The sequence below is a fragment of the Oncorhynchus gorbuscha genome, linkage group LG05 (genome assembly GCF_021184085.1).
Source record: "Oncorhynchus gorbuscha isolate QuinsamMale2020 ecotype Even-year linkage group LG05, OgorEven_v1.0, whole genome shotgun sequence".
NCBI classification, from domain to species: domain Eukaryota; kingdom Metazoa; phylum Chordata; class Actinopteri; order Salmoniformes; family Salmonidae; genus Oncorhynchus; species Oncorhynchus gorbuscha.
The window spans coordinates 34,306,169-34,331,559 of NC_060177.1; the positions used below are offsets into that span (position 1 = coordinate 34,306,169).

At 42.2% G+C, this 25,391-nt stretch overlaps 1 protein-coding gene across 1 annotated transcript in view; it reads right to left on the minus strand.

Moving 5' to 3' along the window:
* Window positions 1-2,771: 2,771 nt before the first annotated feature.
* The window catches only part of cdh11 (cadherin 11, type 2, OB-cadherin (osteoblast)), a 77,169-nt gene continuing 54,549 nt past the window's right edge, over window positions 2,772-25,391 (minus strand). Inside the window, exons 2-12 of the mRNA XM_046349662.1 lie at window positions 22,743-23,245; window positions 21,591-21,885; window positions 20,787-20,906; window positions 17,709-17,876; window positions 13,224-13,411; window positions 10,166-10,419; window positions 9,598-9,734; window positions 8,870-8,991; window positions 8,564-8,681; window positions 4,893-5,144; window positions 2,772-4,438 (exon numbers count right to left, since the gene is read on the minus strand). Of these exons, the coding sequence (XP_046205618.1) occupies window positions 3,942-4,438; window positions 4,893-5,144; window positions 8,564-8,681; window positions 8,870-8,991; window positions 9,598-9,734; window positions 10,166-10,419; window positions 13,224-13,411; window positions 17,709-17,876; window positions 20,787-20,906; window positions 21,591-21,885; window positions 22,743-22,982 (2,391 nt within the window). The 5' untranslated portion in view covers window positions 22,983-23,245 and the 3' untranslated portion in view covers window positions 2,772-3,941. The remainder of the gene's footprint in view (window positions 4,439-4,892; window positions 5,145-8,563; window positions 8,682-8,869; window positions 8,992-9,597; window positions 9,735-10,165; window positions 10,420-13,223; window positions 13,412-17,708; window positions 17,877-20,786; window positions 20,907-21,590; window positions 21,886-22,742; window positions 23,246-25,391) is intronic.

The window sequence follows — 25,391 nt, forward strand, 5'->3', positions numbered from 1 at the left end:
AGTTTCTGTTTACCTCCAGTTAACTCCCAGGGGAAATTAGTTGTAAGCCTCATTCAGGTGGAGGGAAGTAACATTTTATTCCCTCTCTTTGCCATTGTTTTCTAACACTACATATGCAGAGGCAGTCATTTTGACTGCATATGAATTTAAAATGGAAGTACCTCTGCCATTTTTAAAGTCATGCCCCCTCCGTCCTTGACCTTTCCTAAATAAATCTATTCAAGACACACACAGTACCAGTCAAACGTTTGGACACACCTACTCATTCAAAGGTTTTTCTTTATTTTTACTATTTCATACATTGTAGACATCAACACTATGAAATAACACATGGAATCAGGTAGTAAACCAAAAAGTGTTAAACAAATCAAAACCATCTCAATTGGGTTGAGGTCAGTTGATTGTGGAGGCCAGGTCATCTGATGCAGCACTCCATCACTCTCCTTCTTGGTCAAATAGCCCTTACACAGCCTGCAGGTGTGTTTTGGGTCATCGTCCCATTGAAAAATAAATGATAGTGCCAATAAGAACAACCCACATGGGATGGAGTATTGCTGCAGAATGCTGTGATAACCCTGCTGGCTAAGTGTTCCTTGAATTCTAAATAAATCACAGACAGTATCACCAGCAATGCACCCCCCCACCATCATACCTCCTCCTCCATGCTTCACGGTGGGAACCACACATGCAGAGATCATCCGTTCACCTACTCTGCGTCTCACAACGACACGGCGGTTGGAACCAAATATCTCACATTTGGATTCAACAGACCAAAGGAAACTTTTCCACCGGTATAATTTCCATTGCTCGGTTTATTTGCAGCAATTCGACCATGAAGGCCTGATTCACACAGTCTCCTCTGTACAGTTGATGTTGAGATGTGTCTGTTATTTGAACTCTTTGAAGCATTTATTTGGGCTGGTAAATCTAACTTATCCTCTGCAGCAAAGGTAACTCTGAGTCTTCCTTTCCTGTGGCGGTCCTCATGAGAGCCAGTTTCATCATAGCGCTTAATGGTTTTTGTGACCGCTCTTTAAATGTTTTCAAAGTTCTTGACAGGATTGACTAACCTTCATGTCTTAAAGTAATGATGGACTGTCATGTATCTTTCCTTATTTGAGCTGTTCTTGCCATAATATGGACTTGGTTTTTTACCAAATAGGGTTATCTTCTGTATACCACCCCTATCTTGTCACAACACAACTGATTGGCTCAAATGCATTGACAAGGAAAGAAATTCCATAAATTAACTTTTGACAAGGCACACCTGTTATTTGAAAAGCATTCCAGGTGACTACCTCATGAAGCTGGTTGAGAGAATATCAATGTCCTGCTGAAAGGTTAATTTGTCTCCCAGTTTCTGTTGGAAAGCTGACAGAACCAGGTTTTCGCCTTTGCTTAGCTCTATTCCTTTTATTTTTATCATAAAAAACTCATCCTTGCCGTTGACAAGCATACCCATAACATGATGCAGCCACACCCATGCTTGAAAATATGAAGAGTTGTACTCAGTGATGTGTTGTGCTGGATTTGCCCCAAACATAACATGTTGTATTCAGGACATGAAGTTAATTTCTTTGCCCCATTTTTTGCAGTTTTATTTTCGTTACTTGTAAACAGGATGCCTGTTTTGGAATATTTTTTATTCTGTATAGGCTTCCTTCTTTTCACTCTGTCAATTCGATTATTATTGTGGAGTAACTACAATGTTGTTGATCCAACCTTAGTTTGACCTATCGCTACCATTAAACCTTTTAGTGACCTGGTGTATTGATACACCACCCAAAGTGTAATGAATAACTTCACCATGCTCAAAGGGATATTCAGTGTCTGTTTTTTTCTACCGATAGACACCCTTCTTTGCGAGGCATTGGAAAACCTCCTTGGTCTTTGTGGTTGGACCTGTGTTTGAAATTCACTGCTCAACTGAGGGACCTTACATATACTTGTATGTGTGCAGTACAGATATGAGGTAGTCATTAAAAAAAACATGTTAAACACTATTGCACACAGAGTGCGTCCATCACTCATTATGTGATTTAAAAAATTTTTTTTAATCCTAAAATTATTTAGGCTTGCCATAACAAAGGGGTTGAATACTTATTGACTCAAGACATTTCAGCTTTTTCATTTTTAATCCATTTGTAAACATTTCAAAAAACATAATTCCACTTTGACATTATGGGGTATCGTGTGTAGGCCAGTGACAAGTAATCTAAATGTAATACAGTTTAAATTTAGACTGTAACACAACAAAATGTGGAAAAAGTCAAGGGGTGTGAATACTTTCTGAAGGCACTGTATATGAAATGTACTTATTAGACTGTTAGAATGTTGCTGTCAAAATGTCTCAAAGTGGGGTCCATCCAGGTCTGGCTTTTTTTTTGTGTTAAAGTGCACATTGACCTTTAGCTGGGAAGCATCCCTTGGAGAGGTTGAATAAGTTCGCACTAGAGCAACCCTGGGAGAGATACGTTCATCTCAGGAAATGGTCAATGTGAACACTGACTGCTGGGTCCATACCAGTGAAAAGCTCTGTAAAGGATGTGCAGTGTGTGTGTGGGCAGTGTGTGTGGTGTGTGTGAATGTGTGTGCATGTTCATGGTGTCACTGGTTGTTCTGTGTCACAGTTTGCTACTGTATATTGACCTCCTTTATTGCTCTAAGTCCTCCCAGCATCATCGAGTAGACACTGTTCAATATCATAACCTAGATCACCTCTAGGGAAAGAACAGATTGCTCTTTTGCTCATACAGATTTATTAACGTCAATCATTTTATAAAAAGCATTTATTTCAAAGTTTTTCGCTTCTTAGATAGAAGCACATAATAAAGCAACAGTACAATGTTCATAAAATATAAGGGTGATGCTGTAACATTTTCTTACATGTTGAAATACTGATATTTGCATGTGTACTAAAATAAGAACATTTTACAAATAGGTACCATAAATTCGACATAGAAATGAGGCATTATTCACTACAACAGGACAGATTGCTATTTTCTCAACGAGGGAGAAAAACATACGCCAAACAAAGAATATTTAAAAAAATTAAGAGAACAAAAAAAATCATAGTAATCATAACATAATTCAAAAATAAAAAAGATTTACAAGAACCAATAGGCGCAAGTTTGATCCTCAAGAGACATATTTGCACATTGTACTGTACATACGTTATATGGACTTCAGCTTGCTTTAGGATATACTTTTCAAGTTGCAAAAAATGCACTGTGATGCAAGAAAGTCCATTACTTAAGGCGATTTTTGAGCTCACAGGTCTTTCCTTGTGATTGATCATTGGTGAGATTGGGCTGAAAGGGGGGATTTTTCTCTGGATTTGTGAAAAAAACACTGTCTCTGTTTTCGTTGAATCCATCTTCCTCAGGAAGAGGGAGGTGCTACAGGAGCGACCAGTCTCAGGTTTTCTGTTACTGTTTTCTCATAGGTTTTTCATTGATATAAGGCAACAATTTTCTCTTCTCCTTTGTGAGCTCATTCACAGTATCAACAATTACATGTCTCTCTGTGACCCACATTCCAACCCCAAACCGTAGTAACCTACAAAATTACTAAAAAAGTGAAATACCAAGTTTTATTTGATCTCTCACCACAAACATTAAGCATGTCTTCATTTTTCATACACACCAGTACATCCCACAGAGGTGATTTTTTTGTTTTTGTTTAGTTTTTCAGTTTTTTATCTTTCTTTCTTTCTTTCTTTCTCGCTCTTGTCTCCAAATCCTCAATACCATCTGTCCTTCCTTACCAAACATCCCCAACAGGTATCTAGTATACTGCAAGTATACTTTAAACGTACAAATAACAAAGTTTACTATAAATAAAAATGCTTGTGGTATACTTATAGTAAACTTCAAGCACCACACAGTCAGTGGAGGGCTGGAGAAAGGGCGCAAGGAGATGGTTGGGGAAATGGGTGAACGTTAAGAGTTGTCATCGGCGGAGTCTTTGGTGCCGTAAAGGTCGGCCAGCTTCTTGAAGCGCGGGCCCCAGCTTTGGAGGTAGTCGTAGTCTAGGTCTGAATCTGTGGTCACCGATTCCAGGGAGCTGAGGGATCCAGCGATGGAGCCCCGGCCCTCATAGCCATAGATCTGGATGGAGTCATAGGGAGGGGCCGTGGGGTCGCTGTCCGCGTCGTTAATGCGGGTCTTGATGAAATCATCCACGTCTACAGTGTTGGCCACGGGGTGCCCGCCAGGCCTCATTGGGTACTGGAGCTCAGGCTTGATGTCCTTACGGGGTAGGAAGCCGTTGGCACCGTCAGGGTTCTGTAGTGTAGCAATGTCGAAGGCCTCTGTGTCCTCCTCTCCACCGCCTTCATCATCATAGGTGATGATGTTCTCACGGATGTCTTCCTCCTCGAAGACGATGAGTGGCTCCTTCTTCTGACGACGCAGTGCCACAAACATCACCACGATTGCTGCCATGAGAAACATATCAAATCAGCCAATCATGCAGAACCTCTAGCTCTTACAGCTAGAACCTCTAGCTCTTACAGCTCTTAAATACCTTCAGCATATCAAATTCCCTAATTAGCCACGCTTTGACAGATGTGGAAAATAAATCAGAGCTGCACATAATTTGGATTAGAAGTGCAAAAATATACAGTATGTTGAATTACAGGTGGTATGAATCTGTCAACATGTTTAAACAGTGTTAATTGCAAGTTAAATAATCAATTGAGCCTGTGTACATAATCAAAACGCACACTATTAATACTCTGTCAAGCATCTGCCCATAAATACTTAAAATTATTCTGAAAACATTAAGGATAAGCACCACTCAAGATGGTATAAAATATCAAACATGAGTTAAATATTAGATCAACAACAGATTGAATGCAAGTTGATGTTTTCTTTGGCGCTGATGCTCACCCAGGAGAATGACGATACAGGCGAGTATGGCGATGAGAGCTCCGGTGCTGAGGCCTGCAGGCAGGATGTAAGGCTCCACGTTGCAGGACAGGATGGTGTCCTTACTGTCACAGCTGCACACTCGAATGGTCAGCGTGTTGGTGCTGCTCATGGGAGGGTTGCCGTTGTCGTTGATCTCAATGGGAAGGATGTAGACATCCTGGGTCATCCGGCTAAAGCCCCTCCGGGTCACATATATGCTGGCTGTGCTGTCTGTGGTGAACAAGAGGGGAGAAGAAGTAGAATAAGTACAGAGTAAAGAGGGTCCTTCAAAATGGCTCCTCTGAGGGGGGTGGAGACATCTTATAGAGACATACCCCAAGAGACTTGCAGCTGTAATTGTTACAAAAGGTGGCTCTACAAAGTATTGACTTTGAGGGGGTGAATAATTATGCACGCTCAAGTTTTCTAATTTGTTGTTTCTTTCACAATAAAACATATTATGCATCTTCAAAGTGGTAGACATGTTGTGTAAATCAAATAATACAAACCTCCCCCCAAAATATTAATTTTAATTCCAGGTCGTAAGGCAACAAAATAGGAAAAATGCCAAGGGGGGTGAATACTTTTGCAAGCCACTGTATTCCAGGTACAGACTGTACAAACTGCTTAACACGATCATAGTTATAACCGAGTTTTACTTAGCCAACGAGTTCATAAGGCAGACGTATAGCTGCGGGGAGGAGAAGCAATGAGCTGTGATTTTTCCAGATATTACATTATTGTAATATTGTGAACATTTATTAGCTTTTAGAAGTGCAATCAAAGATCTAGTGGAGGTAGCTGTATTGGTTTTACTTGGGGCTGGGTGAGGGTGGAATGATGCCAAGTGCACTCTCCTGACTCCGTGCAAGGTCGCACTCAGAACAGAGATGGAGTGAGTTCATTTAGGTGCTTGTGGCTTAGTCATTTTCCCTCCCTCTCTCACAGCGGTGTCCTCAGCCCACTATAGCTTTTTCAGAAAAGGTATCTCATGACAAAAACTATTGTGCATACAGAACAGAAGGGTGAAAGGGCTCTATGAATCCTGCGCTATTCATTATAGGTCGACCGCATAGGTTATCATTGCCTTGGTAGAGTATCTCCTAAGGGTTGAAGTAGAATGCAGTCTAAAGACATGAGAACTTAAATATCCTATATGAACAAGGTAACATGGCTGAAATAAGCACGTCATAAGAAGCCGCTTTCAAGGAACATTTTCTTCATAAAATGATACTTATTAAGTGTTCTTACATCTGCAGTTTTGAGAGTGCAAGAAAAAAACGAAATAGCCCCCGCTGTCTCAGACAGACACCGCAAACTCTGATAATCCAGAGAAAATCCATTGATAAATGTAGATTGGAAAGCTGTCCATTTGAAAGGAGGCTTTTGGCTCCAGATTAACCCAACAAATCAGAGTGGCTGTAATCTTTTCTGCTCATATTGTGGGCTTTTTGAAAATACTGTTCAAAAGCACTCATTTTGACTCCCCCCCCCCCGGAGTTTGTGTTAAATGCTCTACAAAGAAAGCTTTCTTAGTGTCCAACAAGCTTTCTCTACCCTTAACCTTGTTCTGGACACCTCCAAAACAAAGGTAATCTGGTTTGGGAAGAAGAATGCCCTTCTTCCCACAGGTGTTACTACTACCTCTGAGGGTTTAGGGCTTGAGGTAGTCACCTCATACAAGTACTTGGGAGTATGGCTAGACGGTGCACTTCTCTCAGCAAATATCAAAGCTCTAGGCTAAAGTTAAATCTAGACTTAGTTTCCTCTATCGTAATTGCTCCTCTTTCACCCCAGGTGCCAAACTAACCCTGATTCAGATGACCATCCTACCTACGCTAGATTACAGAGACATAATTTATAGATCGGCAGGTAAGGGTGCTCTTGAGCGGCTACATGTTCTTTACCATTCAGCCATCAGATTTGCCACCAATGCTCCTTGTAGGACACATCTCTGCACTCTATACTCCTCTATAAACTGGTCATATGTGTATCCCCGTTGCAAGACCCACTGGTTGATGCTTATTTATAAAACCCTCTTAGGCCTCACTCCCCCCGATGTGAGATATCTACTGCAGCCCTCATCCTCCACATACAACACCCTTTCTGACATTCACATTCTGTTAAAGGTTCCCAAAGCACACACATCCCTGGGTCGCTCATCTTTCCAGTTCGCTGTAGCTGGCGACTGGAACGAGCTGCAACAAATGCTCAAACTGGACAGTTTTATCTCAATCTCTTCATTCAAAGACACTCTTACTGACAGTTGTGGTGGCTTTGCATGATGCATTGTTGTCTCTACTTTCTTGCCCTCTGTGCTGTTGTCTGTGCACAATAATGTTTGTACCATGTTTTGTGCTGCTACCATGTTGCGTTGCTACGATGTTGTTGTAGACCGTCGTTGTAAATAACAATTTGTTCTTAATTAACTGACTTGCCTAGTTAAATAAAGGTACGAAAATATATATTTATTTTAAATGAAAGCGGATCAAACGGGTAGATAGCCAGTCCTCGCCATGCTGGCTGCTGTATAGTCACTGCAGCACTGCTTGGAACAGTTTGATATGACTTTATCTGGGGATTTGTATTTTTTTTTTTATGATCCCATTAAACTGCAATTAACACATTCATTCCCCCTCATTCATTCTCCTCCATCACAGAAGCAGATATGCTTGGAAGTGGCTTGTGACCACGGCACGGTCGGGAAGAGTATTAAAGAGATGGCTGACGATGAAAAAAAGAGCTTAAGTTTATAGAACGAAAATATTGATGGATGCATGTCATTAAGAGAAGTGTCGTGTAATTGCTTGTTCAAAGATGGCAATGCTGACTGAACTACTCGCAGCAGCTGTTGAATGTCTCCATCGTAGTTATTGCAATAGCTTTGTCACATGGTCCTGAGCAATCTCTATGGATATAAGCAAGTCTAATCAAGCATTTTTATGAAGTCAACACTCTGTGATTAACTTTTGCTTCTCATTATCTTTAATCCGAGAGTTTATCAACAAGGTTGATGAATGCTATTCCCATGATGAGTAATTCTCCTCTGATGAGAGATGGCATCCTCTGGGGATAAATACCACCGTGCCTCGTCTGTTGAAATGGAATGTAACAGGTACTCTTTCTGACCAGGATCGCCTAACCAGCCGCTCCATCACTGTGACTGGCAGACTGGAAAGGGCTTTGAGCTTAAGGACAGCTGGGATGAGTCACCAGCCAGGCAGGCCCCCAAACACAGCAAGCAGAAGGAAAGGTGCTCTCTCTCTCGCTCTCTCTCACTTCTCCACCCCTGGCTGATCAGACAGAGTGTGATGTAGGGATAACTAATGCAATCACAAGCTCCGCAAACTGATCCAACAGGCTCAGTCTCCTACGCAGCAGTTCACCGATGTAGAGGCTTGGACGCCAGAGAGACACCCATGGTAATTAATAAGTGGGGAGCTCTATGGGATCTAGCTTCAAATCCAACTTCAGTCTACAAAGATCTGCTGAATCACCTCCGATGCATAAGCAGTGCAAATGTAGAGAAACCTGATTTGATGTAAAGAAGGAAAAAGACCCAGAGTTGTTCTATCTCACTGACTGGAGTACTGGACCAAACAGAAGTCGCTCTTCTCGTTGATGGAAATAGAACGTTTGAGCCCACCCACCTCTGTTGTCTTTCAGGGAGAAGTTGTGGTTGTTGACAGCCTCTGGGGCGATGCTGAAGTGGAAGTACTGTCGGTGGGCCATCTCATCCTTGTCCACCGCACTGACTGTCTCTATGAGCTGAGTTGAACAACACACATAGGAGTTAGTACAGACCGAGTTCACCAAAACACTGAACATATTCAATATACTCACTATGATATAAATATATTTTTGCACATGGTGGTTACTAGTATGCATAAAGATCTGTCTTTTCTAAATGTGACTTGGGTAAAAGTACAATATACATTGTGAATGATTAGACTTACTTTGCCAGGGGAGGCATTTTCACACACGAGGATTTCGTTCTGTGTGGCAAACTCAGGGGCGTTGTCATTCATATCTTTGACTTTGATGTTGACACGTACTTTTGTATCTTGGTGATGTCCCCCTGTGCAGAATGACAAAAATGAATAACAAAGAAGTTAGTGATTCAGTGCACATACATGGGATTTGCCTGGGTAGAAAACAAAACCAGCTCCCACTGCAAACACAATGAGAAGACAGCACAGTATGAACCTATTTATTGTATAAGAAATTATGTAGGTTGTTGAATGCTTGGAAATGATGCTGTCAGACAAGTGTCATGCATAATATAACAGAACCGCTTGATCTCTAAAGTTCCAGACAACATTTTTGATGCATCAAATTATCCCTGATAGGAGAGATGGAAATATTTGAGACAGATATACTTCAAAACCAGACATAATCATCTGGAGTAGAATCACACAGACAGAGAACAGCAACTTAAATATGTTTATTTCTGATTTGGGGGGGATGTGAATGTTTTGCAGTGGTCTCTAGCTACTCATTTCAGTTTTTGAAAGGCACTTTGTGGTAATCTTCTCTTAAAAACATCTTGAGGGGTGGCGACTCTAGGACCACATAAGAGCCGGGTGGGAACACAACAGTTCCTGGATTGGGAGGCATTACGTCTCTGATATTTCCAGCTACCCTCTAATTTGAAACCCGAGGTGGATATTGGAGGGTGGCGTACCAATCTCAGTGGCGCTGACAGAGATGTTGTGCCAGGGTAGTGTCTCCCGGTCCAGCGGTCTGGTGGTCTTGATGATGCCATCCTCCGGGCCGACACTGAAGAACTGCTCCACGTCCGTGTAGCGTGGAATCATGTACCTTCAGTGAACAGTAATGATAAGTAAACACGTATTCGATTAGGGCCTGGTTCCTTAGATAAATCAAAAGCCTAATTATTATTGTGCTGTAGGAATGCACGTTTGCATTATTTGGATGAATGTATTCAATGGAACAAGGTTTATAGTTACAACAAAGAAACGGCATGTTCATTTAAATATTTGCTCCCGCAGAGCAGGAAATAATATAGGCTATTTCTTTTGTTTACTGATTGAGTAGGGCCCTGCACTATTTTATGTTGACAAGACGAGACCTTTGAAACTGAAATCATCTACATATCAACATAACATTGGCAATGTAAAACAGCAAGGATGTATTATAACACAATGGGTCTGGGTGGGTTGACAGCGGCGCTAAAAACAAACACAAATGAGTAACAGAGAGAGTGACAGAGAGTGTTCCAAGTAGCCTACCTGACAGGGTTGTTAGCCACGTCTGTGTCTTTAGCGTGTACACGGCCCACCACGGTCCCATCTCGGGCATTCTCCTCCACCTCGAAGCTGTAGCTAGTTGCCAGGAAAGCAGGCGGCTCGTCTGCGTCCTCCACCATAACCTTAACCGTGGCTGTGTCTTTGTAGGGGCCCCAGGCGATGAAACGGGGGTCCACGTGTGTGTTGGATGCCTCTACTCTCAGGGTGTATGCCCTCTTAGTCTCAAAGTCCACAGGCTGGAAAGAGGGAGCAGAGGGATTTAGCAATAATACATTCAAACTATATCATCATTAATATCTTGGGACAAAAATGAGGAGGTTGTCTAAACGTAATTCTTTCTATAATACAATTACTGCATCATAAAAAAAGTATTTACTGTAGCTGTACACTGCTATCTAGAACCTTAGAGGGTTCTTCGGTTGTCCCTATAGGAGATCCCTTCAAAGAACCCTTTCTGGTTGCAGGTAGAACCATTTTGGTTACAGGTAGAACCCTTTTAGGTTCTATGTAGAACCCTTTCTTCTGCAAAAGGGTTCTGCCTGGAACCAAAGAGAGTTCTACCTAGAACCAAAAATGTTTATCCTACCGGGACTTGCCGAAGAACCTATTTGGGATGCCTTTTTTCTAAGAGGGTCAAATCAAATGTCAGTATGGAGTTGAGATGCTAGCTAGAGGGTGCTGTTGCAAAATAAGACAGTGATGAGTCAGCATGAGACAACACCAAGACATTCTTTGCTCAGTCCTTGTACCTAAGATGACCCTTGTTTCAGTTTAATGCCTTATCTAAGTCAAAGCCTCAAATCACCACCAGTTCATTTACTTGCAAGAAAATGGAAAGACACTCCCAAATCAATTATGCACAAACATAGTTAATGGCCATTTAGTGAACAACCCTTATCCCTCTACACCCTCCTACTGCTTTCACACATCTGTATGTTTTCTTATTACCCTGTCTCACATCACTCGCATAAAATACCGAGTGAGACTTTAAAGTACCGACCGGAGTTGAGGGGGCGCCATACCAGGATGCACACACTCAAACAAACACACGCTTTATCTCTGTCTCTCTGCCTGTGTGGTGATTGATGTGAAGTTGTTTTCCTATCTCAGTTTTTTTGTTCATCCTTCAGTATTTCTTTTGCATGTCTTTAATGAAGCGGTCAGTGGTAGGAACAGCCATGACCCAGTTCTTTCCTTTAACAGGTCGGTGAATGTTCCTCACTGACGTTGTCTCCTGAAACTGTGGTCCCCTTGCTCTCTGTCTCACCCCCCCTCCCTTTATCTCTCTCTCTCTCCTTTGTTTCTCCCCCATCTCCATTTCTTTCTGTCTCCCTCCTCTCAACCCTCCCCCGTCTCGCTATCTCTCTCTCTCTGTTCTTTTATTTTGGCACTTAATAATTTGCTGCTGAAACTAATCAGCGATAGATAATATTCACAATAATGCCAGACTTCCTCTTAGCATTCAGCCTGCGCCTGGTAGCCCGCAGTTGAAACAGAATACTTGATTAAAACTCTGGCAATTCCGTCAGTCATTTCAACTTTAATTTTCAACATGTTTTGAAGAGCAAAAGGTGATGATTTCCCAAGAGGTGTATTGTGGAGGCATTATGTTATTGAGAAGAGCAGGGCTGCATCAAACTGATTGTTGTCGGCACGCTGTATTGTCCCCCCCTCCTCCACCTCCACACACACCACACCCAGCCTAATCAGCAGACAGAATGGTCTCATTTGGGGACCTAGGTCCTGGAATTTGAGATAGCCAAACACTTTTAAGAATTACAACCCCCCCCCCCCCCCCACTCAGCGTCAAACCATTATTTCCCCTGATTCAATTCTTCCACTTTCCCCAGCTACAATTTCTATTACCCGACGTCCATAAGACTCATTATTGTTGCACCTCTCTGTTATGGAAATGAGGGGGATATGCACTGAGCAGCGAAGTCTGATCCCACTTGGGTTCATGCGGCCATAGAGGAAGTTGTTTACATTCCCACATTTCAATGGCCTCTGTCGTGGCTTACCTGGTATAATCCGGAGCCATGATTAATAGAAGAGTGCCATTTTTCAGCACGTAGACGACACACACTGGTACTCACACTCCACAGAACTGCCAAAATTACCCAGCTTGCGTAAACCCTTGAGAATGCAAAGGCCTTCCTCTTGGAGTTGTGTTATTTTTGGAGAGGAGTAGAGAGGACCGTGAGTGAGATTGCTGCTGATCTGAGTGTGAGGGAGCTTGTGCTGTGAAAGACAGTTGAGGGATTTTAAATAATAAAGCACCACCAGGTGGCAATGCTCCGTCTAGGCTGCTGCTGCTGCGTAGGGGCTAGGGAGGGAAGCAGCGCCTCTCTCTCCCTCGCCCCTCTGGAGGCCCGGCTAAGCCTAACCATGGCAGGCAGCTCCAGGCGCAGTGGTGCCAGTGAGTACCTAGAGGCAGCCCAGGCACGGTGCAGTGTAGTGCAAGGTTGACCTCTCCAGGTCGGTAAATGTCGGCATAATCCCAGCCCCGGAGCACAGCAGAGCTGCAGCTCCACACTAGCACAGTCGGACTGCCTGGATGAGATTCCTCTCCCAGAGAACCAGCCATGAAAGTCAATGCTCGTAATAAGAAACTGAAGCGGTGTCATTGCAATCACAGAGTGGAACGGTGAAAAATCACTCTCTCTCACTCTCTCTCTCTCTCTCTCTCTCTCTCTCTCTCTCTCTCTCTCTCTCTCTCTCTCTCTCTCTCTCTCTCTCTCTCTCTCTCTCTCTCGCCACTGCTCAGTGTGTGCTTCAGTCTCACACTCTCTTTCTCCCCCTCTTTCTCTCTCTACCACACATAAATTGCATATAGCCAGCTTTACACATTCAAACACGCACAGGTGTGTCAAGAAATGTCAAGTATTGAGGCTAGCATTTTAGTTCTCAGAACGTTAGTGGAAGGGCAGTAGCAAAAAAGGCGATTCAATGCAGACGACCCTATACACTGTCTCACAACATTCCCTTCATTCCTCCACAATGTTTGTGGAATAGTAAATTGCCTTCACTCCCTTTTCACCTTTCTCAGTTTGATGACACCCTCGCGGGTGTCAGTGTCGGTGGTAATCTCAAACACAGTCATCCCGTCACCCTCGATGAAACGATATGACACAAGTCCATTCTCGCCCAGGTCTGGATCTTTAGCCTTCAGACGGCCCACCTCCTCACCCGAAACCTTGTCCTCTGAAACTGACATGGAGTATACACCTGTGGGGAGAAACAATAGAAACTGTTACAACTAAGAAAATATCCTTCACACTTGTAGTTGACGCCCGATGCCTGGTTTGACTTACTCCGAGGTACAGAACTTTTCACTACATTCATGTAATCTTGTTTTAAATAAGCCCCTGCCTATCTTTGTCACTGTGGGAGCAGCTGTATATACCGGTGAAGTCGGAAGTTTACATACACCGTAGCCAAATGCATTTAAACTCAGTTCTCTGACATGTATTCCTAGTAAAAATTCCCTGTCTTAGGTCAGTTAGGATCACCACTTTATTTTAAGAATATGAAATGCCAGAATAATAGTAGAGAGAATTATTTATTTCAGCTTTTATTTCTTTCATCACATTCCCAGTGGGTCAGAAGTTGACATACACTCAATTAGTATTTGCTAGCATTGCCTTTAAATTGTTTAACTTGGGTTAAACTTTTCGGGTAGCCTTCCACAAGACTCCCACAATAAGTTGGGTGAATTTTGTCCCATTCCTCCTGACAGAGCTGGTGTAACTGAGTCAGGTTTGTAGGCCTCCTTGTTCACACATGCTTTTTCAGTTCTGTCCATAATTATTTTATAGGATTGAGGTCAGGGCTTTGTGATGGCCACTCCAATTCCTTGACATTGTTGTCCATAAGCCATTTTACCACAACTTTGGAAGTATGCTTGGTGTTATTGTCCATTTGGAAGACCCATTTGCAACCAAACTTTTACATCCTAACTGATGTCTTGAGATGTTGCTTCAATATATCCACATAATTTTCTACCTCATAATGCCATCTATTTTGTGATGTGCACCAGGCCCTCCTGCAGCAGAGCACCCCCACAACATGATGCTGCCACCTCGTGCTTCACGGTTGGGATGGTGTTCTTCGGCTTGCAAGCCTCCCCCTTTTTCCTCCAAACATAACGATGGTCATTATGGCCAAACAGTTCTTTAAAAAAATCATCAGACCAGAGGATATTTCTCCAAAAAGTATGATCTTTGTCCCCATGTGCAGTTGCAAACTGACTAGTCTCGCTTTTTTATGGCGGTTTTGGAGCAGTGGCTTCTTCCTTGCTGAGCGGCCTTTCAGGTTATGTCGATATTGGACTCGTTTTACTGTGGATATCGATACTTTTGTACCTGTTTCCTCCAGAATCTTCACAAGGTCCTTTGCTGTTGTTCTGGAATTGATTTGCACTTTTCACACCAAAGTACGTTCATCTCTAAGAGACAGAACACATCTCCTTCCTGAGCAGTATGATGGCTGCATGGTCCCATGGTGTTTATACTTGCATACTATTGTTTGTACAGATGAACGTGGTACCTTCAGATGTTTGTAAATTGCTCCCAAGGATGAATCAGACTTGTGGAGGTCGACAAAAAAAATTCTGAGGTCATCTTGGCTGATTTCTTTTGATTTTCCCATAATGTCAACAAAAAAATGTCACTGGTAAGGTAGGCCTTGAAATACATCCACAGGTACACCTCCAATTGACTCAAATGATGTCAATTAGCCCATCAGAAGCTTCTAAAGCCATGACATCATTTTCTGGAGTTTTCCATGCTGTTTGAAGGGACAGTCAACTTGGTGTATGTAAACTTCTGTCCCACTGGAATTGCTATAAGTGAAATAATCTGTCTGTAAACAATTGTTGGTAAAATGACTTGTGTCATGCACAAAGTAGATGTCCTAACCGACTTGCCAAAACTGTAGTTTGTTAACAAGAAATTGGTGGAGTGGTTGAAAAACGAGTCTTAATGATTCCAACCTAAGTTTATGTAAACTTCCGACTTCAACTGTAGCTAGATACATGCACCGACTATACATAGCTAGGTACTAGTAAAGAGGCTCCTAGTCTTCACCCAGTAGCTCAGATTGTCACTGGTCGATTCCCTTCTCTTGCATGCCTTTAATTCTGACTCTTCCTGTATTCGCCTATAGGCTTGTGTAATGTATGTTAGAAGAAGTTGAAGTTGGAAAATGTCAACTACTGTTATGGTTTTGATAGCATGATGTAACTTGCACTTTGTTTTCAGGTTTGATTGAGACAATCTATTCCCCTAACCGTATTCCTTCAATAACATTTTTTTTAAAATTAATATTATATCACTTGTGTATGTCTTTCCTTATCAAATGTAAGACTAAATGCCCTTTGTAATATATTTTGGTGCATATACAGTGAGCTCCAAAAGTATTGAGACAGGGGAAATGTTTTGTTCATAACACTTATTATGATTGACATTTGTTTGGTAAAAGCCTTTCCTTTTAAGAGCTTTGTCACAGTGGACCAGTAGAAATACAAAGTGCTGGAGTACAGAGTCAAAACAACAAAAGCATTTTCACTGTCCCAATACTTTTGGAGCTCACTGTATGTGTTTAAAATACTATCCAGATAAGAAAGTGTCTGGTCATGGAACATTCCATAGAATTCTAGAAAAATACCACTGTTCACTAAAAAGGCTGTAACTCATTCACTGTCAAAGGTATTATTCCGATTTCAGATTATCAATCCTTACAAAATAAAGAACACTAAATATGCTCTAAGATTTTCTCTGTTTTCAATGGCAGTTGTTTGAGGGAAAAAAAGCATTTAAGATACACATTTTCACAGGTGTTTTTTTCTTGACTGATTGCCAGTTGATTGATGTGGTGCTATCACATGTCATATCAGTTGAAAGGGCTGTTTCTCAGCTTTCAAAATGTGTATAATGTTTTCATATATGGTTTGACACCAGCAAATTATGCTCATTAATATACGCTGAGGTCATGGTCTCAGTAAATTCACAAATTCCTAAACTCTCCTACTGATGATGCAACAATACCAATATGGCAATTTACAGTTACTGTTAGCTGGTGTTCTAAAGCCTAGTGTTTCTATTTGCTTTTAATGCTGTAAAACACATTTGTGGTATTTTACTGTTAATTCTACAGCGTTTTACTGTTGAAATGAATTAATGGTGTGGTCCATCTTTGAAAGACATTGTATCTTTACCTGTTCTGCATTTACACCTAATTAAAGAGATTAGAGAGAGAGAGAGAGAGAGAGAGAGAGAGAGAGAGAGAGAGAGAGAGAGAGAGAGAGAGAGAGAGAGAGAGAGAGAGATATAAATGGAACACAAGAGATACCTGTGGAGATTCAGCTGGCCAGCACCTGAGGGCCACAGCCCATGAGCAGACAGTGTTTTGTGTTTGTATTTGCATATGTGTGAGGGTGTGTGTCTACAGGGGTGCATACACCTGCCATTGGCCGAGGCAGAGCAGTAGGGCCATATGCCCTCTCCGCCCTGTCTGATCCTCCTATTGAAATGTTCAGAGCCAAACACTTCAGCTGCATTTAAAAATAACGCTGACATGGGAAGGACCCTTTAAAAAAAAGGCCTGATCATATAAAGGGCTGCTACTTCAATCAGACTACATAAAAAACATAAGGGATCTTTTCATGAGAAAGTTACTGAATCCACCCAGTCTAAAAGTGGCTCTGACCATGAGAGCTGGAAATAAATATTAACATAATATCAGAGGTTGAAACATGTGACAATACTGATGTGAATGTCATCTCAAAAAGTAGGTCATTACTTATTGAACAATGTTCCAGTTTTCATCATCTGGGAAAGAGTTGACATAATTGCACGTGGTTGAGTCAGCCCACTGACTCAGTTTTAGAAGTTTCTCACCCCACCCAGGACTAGTTTACCCCAAATATGTAGCTAATTTTCCATCCAAGAGCCGCTGTTAGCAGGGGAAAGATTGGGAGCTCTCTGGGACAAATCTTCAGGCTCTGCTCTCAAGAAGTAGGGGGAAATTGATCTGGACCATTTCTACTATATGAGACGTAAATCTGTGTTTAGCTCGCAGTTTAGAGCTACAAGGAATTCCCCTCCATTCCCCCTCTCCGTCGAACAGAAATACTGACATTAACACTGTTAATATTTCACAACTCTTTATCGCACTTGGGATACTTGCTGTCATCACAGCTCCTATGAGCGCAATGAAACTGTTTAATAATTCAGTTTTAATATCCCCCTTTAACATCTATGCCCTGTACAAACTGCGTATTTGCATGGCCTCTGGGGCCATCAGCCATCCATATTTTGAAGTGTTGAGGCTTGAGGATCTCAGAGAGCGCTAGACTGGCTTAAAGCAGACCTGTCCCCCGTGGACTATGCTGCTCTTACCTCAGCAGAGAGGGACAGTGACAACGGGAAAAAAAGACCATCTCTGGGACTAAGTTAGCTTTAGAAAACAGAAAATACATTTGAAAAAAACATAGAAAAAGTGAACGACATGACTCTTCACTTACTCTGAGGGAACTTGGGTGGGTTGTCGTTGACGTCCGTCAAGGTGATTTTCACTTCTGTTGTCCCTGACAATCCCCCCATGTGTCCCCCCATGTCCTTTGCTTGGATGACGACGTCGTATTCCTGCCGAGCTTCCCTGTCCATGTTGGGCAGAGCAGTCCGGATTATCCCTGGGGACAGGAGAGGAGAAAGAGGAAAATGGCTTTAATTCAAGAGGGACCTGCCTGTGACCTTTCAGCAGCCGACTACTATGCAAGGCCTACTGGGAGGAGCAGGGCATGATTGGTCATCACTGACAGGTGAGATCACATTGCCACCTCATCCATCGGGCTCCTTTTCTAATATTGGGGTAATTACTGTGATATGTAAAAGGGAAAAAGAAGTGGCTTATTTCAATAGAAACTGCAGAACACTGCTCAGAACAGCAGTGAGGAACTTTTTTTTTGAGCCAGTTGTTTATTTAAGTATTTTTTTCTGTGAGGAAACTGCCACTTCTCACATCACAGGAGAATATGATGGGGATGGTAGTTCTCTGGTGATATTTAGATGAGCCTGTGCATGAAATGCAGATAAGCCAAAAACAAATTATAAATGTGAGCATTGGACATGATCCAGTGAAATATCCAGCTTTGGTTTATTAGCAGGATTTTCTCTCTCCGATCTCTCTCTCGCTCTGAGATCTCCCTGTTTGGCTGGGGGTACTTTGGCTCCCAGGATGCTTAGAGTTCAACCAGGATATTGCTTGCCTAATCTGGCCGTGAGTTAATTCTGTTTGGCAAAGGACAGGTACACTCAGACTTTGCCTTGGAGAAATCCCAAAGCACGACAGGACTAATCCTCAACACTCACTTGGCACGTATACAAAATGTGAGAATTGACAGATTATCATAAGATACATTTTTGATACAAGACATACAATATATATATATATATAGTGCCTTCAAAAGTATTCATCCCCCTGGCCTTTTTCCTATTTTGTTGCATTACAACCTGTCATTTAAATTGATTTCATGTAATGGATATACACAAAATAGTCCAAATTGGTGAAGTTTTCAACAACAACAAAAGAAAAACGCAAAAGTGCTGAGTGCATATGTATTCACCCCCTTTGCTATGAAGCCCCTAAATTGTATTTATTTTTATTTCACCTTTATTTAACCAGGTAGGCTAGTTGAGAACAAGTTCTCATTTACAACTGTGACCTGGCCAAGATAAAGCAAAGCAGTTCGACACATACAACAACACACAGATACACATGGAATAAACAAACACAGTCAATAATAGAGTAGAAAAAGAATATACACAGTATGTGCAAATGAGGAAAGATAAGGGAGGTAAAGGCAAAAAATAGGCCATGGTGGCAAAGTAATTACAATATACCAAATAAGATCTGGTGCAACCAATTGCCTTCAGAAGTCACATAATCTGTCACAATCGGTCACATGATCTCAGTATATATACACCTGTTCTGAAATATCCCAGAGTCTGCAGCACAACTAAGCAAGGGGCACCACCAAGCAAGTGGCACCATGAAGACCAAGGAGCTCTCCAAACAGGTCAGGAATAAAGTTGTGTAGAACTACAGATCAGGGTTTGGTAATAAAGAAATATCAGAAACGTTGAACATCCCACATAGCACCATTAAATCCATTATAAAGAAATTGAAAGAATATGGCACCACAACAAACCTGCCAAGAGAGGGCCGCCCACCGAAACTCATGGACCAGGCAAGGAGGGTATTAATCAGAAAGGCAACAAAGGGACGAAAGATAATCCTGAAGGAGCTGCAAAGCTCCACAGCGGAGATTGGAGTATCTGTCCATAGGACCACTTTAAGCCATGCACGCCACAGAGCTGGGCTTTATGGAAGAGTGCCAGAAGAAAAACATTGCTTAAATAAAAAATAAGCAAACACGTTTGGTGTTCACCAAAAGGCATGTGGGAGACTCCCAAACATATGGCAGAAGGTACTCTGGTCAGATGAGACAAAAATGTAGCATTTTGGACATCAAGAAAAACGCTATGTCTGGCGCAAACTCAACACCTCTCATCACCCCTGGAACACCATCCCAACACAAACCCAACACCACAGGGAAGCATGGTGGTGGCAGCATCATGCTGCGGGAATGTTGTTCATCAGAAGGGACTAGGGAACTGGTCAGAACTGGAGGAATGATGGATGGCGCAAAATACAGGGAAATTCCTGAGGGAAACCTGTTTCAGTCTTCCAAAGATTTGAGACTGGGACGGAGGTTCACCTTCCAGCAGGACAATGACCCTAAACTAAAGCAACACTCAAGTGCTTTAAGGGGAAATATTTAAATGTCTTGGAATGGCCTAGTCAAAGCCCAGACCTCAATACAATTGAGATTCTGTGGTATGACTTAAAGATTGCTGTACACCAGCGGAACACATCCAACTTGAAGGAGCTGGAGCAGTTTTGCCTTGGGGAATGGGCAAAAATCCCAGTGGCTAGATGTGCCAAGCTTATAGAGACCCCAAGAGACATGCAGCTGTAATTGCTGCAAAAGCACGCTCAAGTTTTCTGTTTTTTGTCTTATTTCTTGTTTGTTTCACAATACCGAATATTTGGCATCTTAAAAGTAGTAGACATGTTGTGTTCATCAAATGATACAAACCCCTCCCAAGATCTGTTTTAATTCCAGGTTGTAAGGCAACAAAATAGGAAAAAATGCCAAGGGGGTGAATACATTTGCAAGCCACTTACATACATACATATATATATATACATACATGTATGTATGTATGTATGTATGTATGTATGTATGTATGTATGTATGTATGTATGTATGTATGTATGTATGTATGTATGTATGTATGTATGTATGTATGTATGTATGTATGTATGTATGTATGTATGTATGTATGTATGTATGTATGTATGTATGTATGTATGTATGTATGTATGTATGTATGTATGTATGTATGTATGTATGTATGTATGTATGTATGTATATGTATGTATAAATATATATATATACCTTTATATATACCTTTATATATATATATATATATATATATATATATATGAAATAAGGTGGGACAGAGAGGTTGGGTACCTGTTTGTGGTTCCACTGAGAAGTAGGGCTGGCCCTGGAGAATGCTGTACACCAGTCTGGCACTATTCCCATAGGTGGGATCATCAGCATCTGTGGCTGTTACCTGCATCACTGAGGTACCTGGACGACACAAGAACAGCAGGTGTTATTATTTTCAACACCATTTACCCAACATAATACCTGCAATAAGAAAATCATTATGGCATTTAGCTTGAGCCAATACTATGTTTCTGAAATGAAATTCCTGTTATATACCTGATGCTGGAAGTGTTTGCCATTCTAGAAATTGCGTATTCTTAACCGAAAATGTGGTGCAGTCAGCATCCCTCCCATGGTTATAATGTCCTTAAGTGCTCATGGTTTTGGGATTCACACAAAGCCTAGCTGTTTCGCCAGTATTTGAAATTAATTTGCCATCACAGTGGTTTCTGAACATATTTGAAGCTGGGCTGGTCTAGACTACCGAGTCTGAGCCCCAGAAGCACCATTTGGGTTGTCAGCTGGTGGAATCGCAGGGAAATAGATTGTTACTCTGACAGGCCAGCATTAAGGCTGTTGTATTACATGGTGTGATCCCCACACACACATACACACTCACGCAAAAAAAAAAAATCACAAGGAAGAGGGAAATTGCAAAGCCGCAACAACAACAGCAACGCTTCCAACTTTGCCTCCCCCGGTCAGATTACAGTAATTTTGAATAATGCATGGGAAACAAGCTGTTCACTGGCAAACAGTCTGAGGAAGGGAGAATTAGACAGAGGGTAGAGAATCCTTCACGGTCCATTCCCCAGCCAGACTCACCGACGTTGGACATTTCAGGCACCCTGGCATAGTATGGCCCATGTAGGAACTCAGGTGGGTTGTCATTGATGTCCTGGACCTTGACTATGAACTCAGATGGAGGCTCCAGAGGCTTGTTGGTGGCCCTGTCCACAGCCTGGGCTGTGAGGGTGTACTGGGCCTGCTCTTCCCTGTCCAGGGTCTTGGTGGCATGGATGTTGCCTGTCTTGTCATCAATTACAAAAATGGTGCCTGCACCCTCCCCTGAGAGAATGTACTTGCAATTGCCATCCCCAGCATCAACGTCTGAGTGGAGCTGGAAACAATTGGAAAGAAAAATGTCATCAAAATTACTTTGGAAAAAATATGTTAAAAACCATTTAAAAAATACTACCTTCCAACATGTAGTGTGATCACTAGGAGGAAAATGGATAATGAGAAGCACATTCAGCCCAGGCAATCATGTAAATGTGATTACATTTAAATGCACAGCTTAGAGAAAACTGCCTTGAAACCAATATGTTTCAACATAGAGAATCAATCTATATTTACTCTGATGATAAACTTTAGGTGCAACACAGCAACATTACAATTAGTGGTCTGTCACATTATCAGACAGTTAGTCACTTAGTTGATTGGTTAATGTCTGCAATTCAAAACAAGCATAACTATATTCCCACAAACGCATATATGAATTGTATTTCAATTTATTTTGCAATATCTACCAACTTTTCATTATATTCTATGAACTATTGTTCATAGAAACCTGTCCTGCATGCATGTTGTTTTTGTTGTTGATTGATGTCATGATTGATATCCCAATCCAATAATAACAAGGTACCATCTCTGTCACTGCCGGAATTAGAGGCAAATTTAGGTCCCCATTTGTAATCGTCATTTCTGTAGACCCCTAAAATTGCCTGTTTCCCAGATGTCAATGTCTTTGGGGGATGCTTTGATATTAAAAAGGAAATCTAATTTATAATCTTTAATCAAGTGGGACACTGATTGCTTTGTGTAACAAATTGAGGATATTGCAAGGTCTCCACTGGTAATGAAAACCCCCTGTGACTTTAATTCAGCGATCAACAGATAGAGAGGGGGAAAGAATGGGAGAGAAAAGAGAGGAGAGGTAGGAAGGTGATGATGAAGAATTCAAAACGTTGACCTTACCCTGCCCACTAACACTGGGTCTGGCCCTGTGTACTCCTCAATGACAAAGAACTGGTTCCAGACCCAGCCTCTCTTGGAGCGGTGTAGGACCTGTCCCTCCTTGCCTGTCCTCTCCCGGTGCCTGTGTAGAGAGAGGCGGCGGCGGTGGCTGTGCTCCAGGGGTGCCGAGGCGGCCACAGCGCTGCACAGCACGGCGCCCAGGCACATCAGGAACACCTGCAGTCCCAGTCCCTCCCACATCCTGCTGCCAGCCGACCAGTGCTGCTCCGCCTTCCTTTGGGCCTTGCTGCACGTGTCCCCTGAGAGGCACAACCCAGAGATAATCCTGGGAAAACCTTCCTCTGAGGTCCTTCCTGGATGGTGGCTTCACTCCACTCACTCACTAGCCTGGGGACTTGGACCCTAAGCCTCACCGGATCCTTTGGTTATGCTTTATGCAGTTACTCATCACAACCCCTTTCTTCTTCTCTCTCTTCCTCCTTCTTTTCCTCCCAACGTAGGCCCTGAAATGAAACGAAAATGCACAGAGTCGGTCACAGGGGACAAAACAGTTCTGTACAAGAGTAGTTATCGTCAGCCCACACTCCAACCAAAGTTTTAATTGACTCCTCTCTAAATCTCGACATATTAATTCATTTTGTGCCTCTGTATCTTGCTCTAATTAAGTGACAGAGGTTGTAAACTCATTTGCTCTTATTTAATTAGACATCAAGCCACTGGTGTTCTCAGATTGAAGTGTTGCCTATGTTTTGTCCCTTGTAGTATTACATTAGGTGAGTAGAGCAAAAGGGAAATAGTCTCCTTCAAAATTCTAATTTGGTACAAAATGCATCACTTCATTTTCATTCACTGACCATGCACTGATGGTCAACAAAGCGACGACTGAGCTAAAAACAGAATAGTCTAATAGTCGATTTGCACAGTCCTAACTGCAAACAAAGCAGGCCTAATCACATGCCAATAGGTTATGTTACACATCCGACAATTAACCAGATGCTGTGTTGTTGTCAGTCCCATGATTGGCTCTCATCACTTCCTGCTTGGCTGCTCATGGATGGACAGGGGAACAAATGGACCTGCGGGAGATTTTCCTATCCACTGAGCCACTAAGAACCTTCAGCCTCAGCAACGATGCTAGCTGGGAGCCCAACCACAACAATAATGCTTTAACAAACTGCTTACGGTGAAACACACGGTCCAGCAGGGAAGAGAGAGAGGGAGAGAAGAGAAAAAAACAGAACAAATCTCCAGCTTGTGTGGCAGAGCTCATAAATAAAGTCCAAATAAAGCACATCCACCAGTGAAGTAGGGAAATGGGCACCCTAACTCAGCTGGACCTCTCCACTGTCAGTCCCCATAATGAACGCCTGATAACGCTTCATGCTTTCCAGTGTCTCGGGTTGTAAATTGGCAGCTACTCCAGAAAAAGAAGACATTCTATGCTTTTTTTTCATTATTGACTGGCCACCAAAAATGTCAGCCAACTGTGTGTGTAGGAGTGGTTTTATTGCCTCTGATACCCCATCATCTCAAGGGAAGTGTTTCCCATTTAAATGCCTCGGGAATCACAGGCATTCATCCATCTTGGCTAAGACTGTGGATGTGCTGAATAAGTAGTCTGGTCCAAAGTCAGTCATTGATGGCAAGTGACTCAACAGCGATGCAAAATGTCTCATCTATTACTGTAATACAGTGATTGTGAGTCATGTATTAAGTATTCCAGTGGATGGCTAGACAGCTAAATGTTTCAATGCAGCACTACTGCGGAATGGTGTGAGAGACATCTGAGAATTTGTGAATATGGAAAAATACACTGAATACACCAAACATCAGAAACACCTTCCTAATATTGAGTTGCACCCCCCCATCCCCATCCCTCTTTTGCACTCAGATCAACCTCAATTCATCGGGGTATCGGCTCTACATGGTGTCAAAAACATTTCACAGGGATGCTGGTCATGTTGACTACAATGCTTCCCACAGTTGTGTCAAGTAGGCAGGATGTCGTTTTTGTGGTGGACCATTCTTGATACAAATGGGAAACAGTTGAGCATGAAAAACCCAGCAGTGTTCCAGTTCTTGACACAAACCGGGGCACCTGGCACCTACCTTTTGTTTTGCCCATTCACTCTCTGAATATAATACATACGCAATCCATGTCTCAGTTGTCTCAAGGCTTACAAATACTTGTTTAACCTGTCTCCTCCCCTTCATCTACGCTGATTGAAGTGGATTTAAGAAGTGACATCAATAAGGGATCCCAGCATTCTTAATGTTTGTCTACTCAGCGTATATCAACACTCTATAGCACCTTGTAAATATTGTAAAGGGGCGGATAGGGCATAGCTGTAGACACTAATATATGCAGGTTTACTGTCATGGGTCTTGCCCTAGAGGCAGAACTGAGCGATTGCCGCAAGATGGACAAGCTGCAAAGTGAAAATTGGCTATGTTGTAAACATTTATGAAAAAAAATGTGCTTTTTCGTCTTAATTTAAGGTTAAGTGTAACAAATGCGCTGAGAGTCGGGAAGCAAGTTCAGGGAGTGAGTGTTTTAATAAATAAAAGAAACACGAAACACAATTCACCGACATGAAACAGAGTCAATAACACCTGAGGAAAGTACCAAGGGGAGTGACAGATATAGGG